Source organism: Penaeus japonicus, unplaced genomic scaffold (genome assembly GCF_977035675.1).
Source record: "Penaeus japonicus unplaced genomic scaffold, GWHDUDI00000001_assembly GWHDUDI00000014, whole genome shotgun sequence".
In the NCBI taxonomy this organism is placed as follows: Eukaryota; Metazoa; Arthropoda; class Malacostraca; order Decapoda; family Penaeidae; genus Penaeus; species Penaeus japonicus.
The window spans coordinates 33,481,391-33,483,890 of NW_028234416.1; the positions used below are offsets into that span (position 1 = coordinate 33,481,391).

A 2,500-nucleotide genomic window follows, 5' to 3' on the forward strand; every position below is an offset into this window, starting at 1 on the left:
AGACCGTCAAGAACATCAAGGCTCAGGTCGTGCAACACGTGGAGGTGACGATGACCAACAACCAGTTCAGCCGAATCGTGGCTTCGCTGGAGTCCCGCGAAGGATGCCCCATCACCCCAGGATCCAACATGGCCAAGGTCCTGACCCTCAACCCTGTCGCCTCCGTCAACAAGCGGCGCTTCGGCATCGCCCTCGACGGCCAGATCAAGGACCAGGACGCCAACCTGGCCTCCTCGACCGTGGTCGCAGCCGGCAAGAACATCAACGACGCTCTGGGAGTGATCGTGTCCTACTCCGTCCGTGTGAAGCTGAACTGCGGCGCCATTGGCGGTGAACTGACTGCTGACCTTCCCTTCAAGCTGATGCACCCCGACCCCTCCGCCAGCAAGGCAACCATACGCAAGATGCAGTCCACTGACAATTTCGAATTCGAGGACTTCGCCCGTCTTCGCCGCGGACAGTCCGTCGCCGATGATTAAGTCGCCTGACGCAACGAATCGCTGTGATCAGTAATCCCTTCGTTCAATTGGTGCAATCGGAAGTTATTTTCCTTCGCCGGGGAGTATTCGCGTGATCGGAAATTGTTTTCTTTAATTGGGGAAAATACTCCTCGTAGTCTGTGATTTTTTTATTTTTTTATTTCAGTGTTTGGTTTGTCTGTATCTCGAGCATTGGTGTTGCCATTGGGATTTTACTGATTTATTTGGCTGTATACTTTGATGTACATTTAGTTTCCTTAATAAATTATTCAATTTAATGTTGTCTTTTTGTTTAAACTTTGCTGGAAAAATCCTTATGAAAGACACAAGAGAAAGAGCAAAATCATGAACTGTTATTCATGAAAGGAAAAGAAATTTAAATAGCTTGGATAATGGCTACATTTTCCATTCAGATATTCTTAATGCACTATGCATATTATCTGCTTGAATGTATGTGTATTACATGAATATGGTTTCTATGTACATTATATATGCGTTTACACATATGCATGTCCATTCATGTGCGATATAGCTTTCGCATCTTAAATGCGTATTACCTTTTTGTGGTCATTCATGATTTCGAAGGATGCACAAATCAAAGATGACATAAGGAGTATTTTTTTTGGAAAACATAATACAAAAACTATTCTCTAATCAAACATATAACAAAAACAACACAAAGAAACTTTTAATGTAGCCAATTGGGGGCGAAACACAATAGAACAAAGTTAACTCAACAACTGAAAAAGGGGACGTATTTACTTTTTTTCTCTATTTTATTGATTTATTCATCAGCGACGGATTGGCCGCGACGAAGTCGAGCAAATTCCTCAAATTCGAAGTTATCAGTGGATTGCATCTTGCGCAGTGACCCCTTAGAAGAGGTGGGGTCAGGGTGCATCAGCTTGAAGGGAAGGTCAGCAGTCAGGTCACCGCCAATGGCGCCGCAGTTCAGCTTCACACGGAGAGAGTAGGACACGATAATGCCCAAGGCGTCATTGACGTTCTTACCTTCTGCTACGATAGTAGAGGATGCCAAGTTGGCGTCCTGGTCCTTGATTTGGCCGTCGAGGGCGATGCCGAAGCGCCTCTTGTTGACGGAGGCGAGAGGGTTGAGGGAGAAGTTCTTGGTGAGGTTAGATCCTGGGGTGATGGGACATCCTTCGCGAGACTCCAGTGAAGCCACGACTCGGCTGAAGTGAGTGTTGGTCATGGTGACCTCCACGTGCTGGACAACATCAGCCTTCATGTTCTTCACGGTCTTCTTAGATGCATTGTTGATGGACAGACGAGCATCGACGTTCTGACCGTGGAAGTACACATCACGGTCCAGGGTGACTTCGAGGTTCAGCTTTCCAGGAGAGAGCGTGAAGCTCTTGCTCACCAGGGTCTGGGGCTGGCGATTGCTGGATTCCGAAGGAGCGAACTGAACCTTTCGGACGGCAAAGCTGACGGAGTTCCGCTTGTGAGGACGCTCCTCCTTGCGGTCAGCAACGTACAGCTTCAGGTCGTAGATCACACCAAGAGGCTGGCTCTGCAAGGAAGCAAGGGGTGTGTTAGTGAGTACTTGGAAAGGATAAGCTATTGCCTTTAGCAATTGCAAAGTGTACAGCCTGTAGCTTATCATTTATAGAAATAAAGCATGACCATGACAGTAAGTGTGAAGAGAGCGGCACACATACGGTATCCTCGTTCCCGCTATCGAGAGAGACGGAGCAGGGAGCGTTCTGGGGAAGAGTGACGCTGATGGGGTAGGCGTTAGCACCCAGCTTCTTGATGAGTCGTTCCTGGACATCGGTCATCTGGACGTCTCCAGTATGGGGAGCGACCTCGGTGTTGACGAGCTCGAGCTCCTTGCTGAAGTGAAGTCCCATGACCTCATCCTCCTCGCGGCCGTAGCGGTACGTGACCGCCACGCGCGCGAAGACCCTCCTTCCACGCAGGTAATCATGGTCCACAACGACCACACCGTCCACGGGGGAGGTGTGGCTGATGTGGTCCACGAAGTCCCGCCGACTTAG

The 2,500-nt window shown here is 48.9% G+C and overlaps 2 protein-coding genes across 2 annotated transcripts in view; one reads left to right on the forward strand and one right to left on the reverse strand.

Annotated features, from left to right (window-relative positions):
• Positions 1-613, forward strand: part of LOC122261830 (arrestin homolog) — a 1,831-nt gene extending 1,218 nt beyond the window's left edge. The window contains exon 3 of the mRNA XM_043029622.2: positions 1-613. This exon is cut by the window's left edge and continues 271 nt beyond it. Within this exon, the coding sequence (XP_042885556.1) occupies positions 1-479 (479 nt within the window). The 3' untranslated portion in view covers positions 480-613.
• Positions 614-1,086: 473 nt separating this feature from the next.
• The window catches only part of LOC122261829 (arrestin homolog), a 2,198-nt gene continuing 784 nt past the window's right edge, over positions 1,087-2,500 (reverse strand). Inside the window, exons 2-3 of the mRNA XM_086544148.1 lie at positions 2,162-2,500; positions 1,087-2,013 (exon numbers count right to left, since the gene is read on the reverse strand). The exon at positions 2,162-2,500 is cut by the window's right edge and continues 17 nt beyond it. Coding sequence (XP_086400274.1) covers positions 1,264-2,013; positions 2,162-2,500 — 1,089 coding nt within the window. The 3' untranslated portion in view covers positions 1,087-1,263. The remainder of the gene's footprint in view (positions 2,014-2,161) is intronic.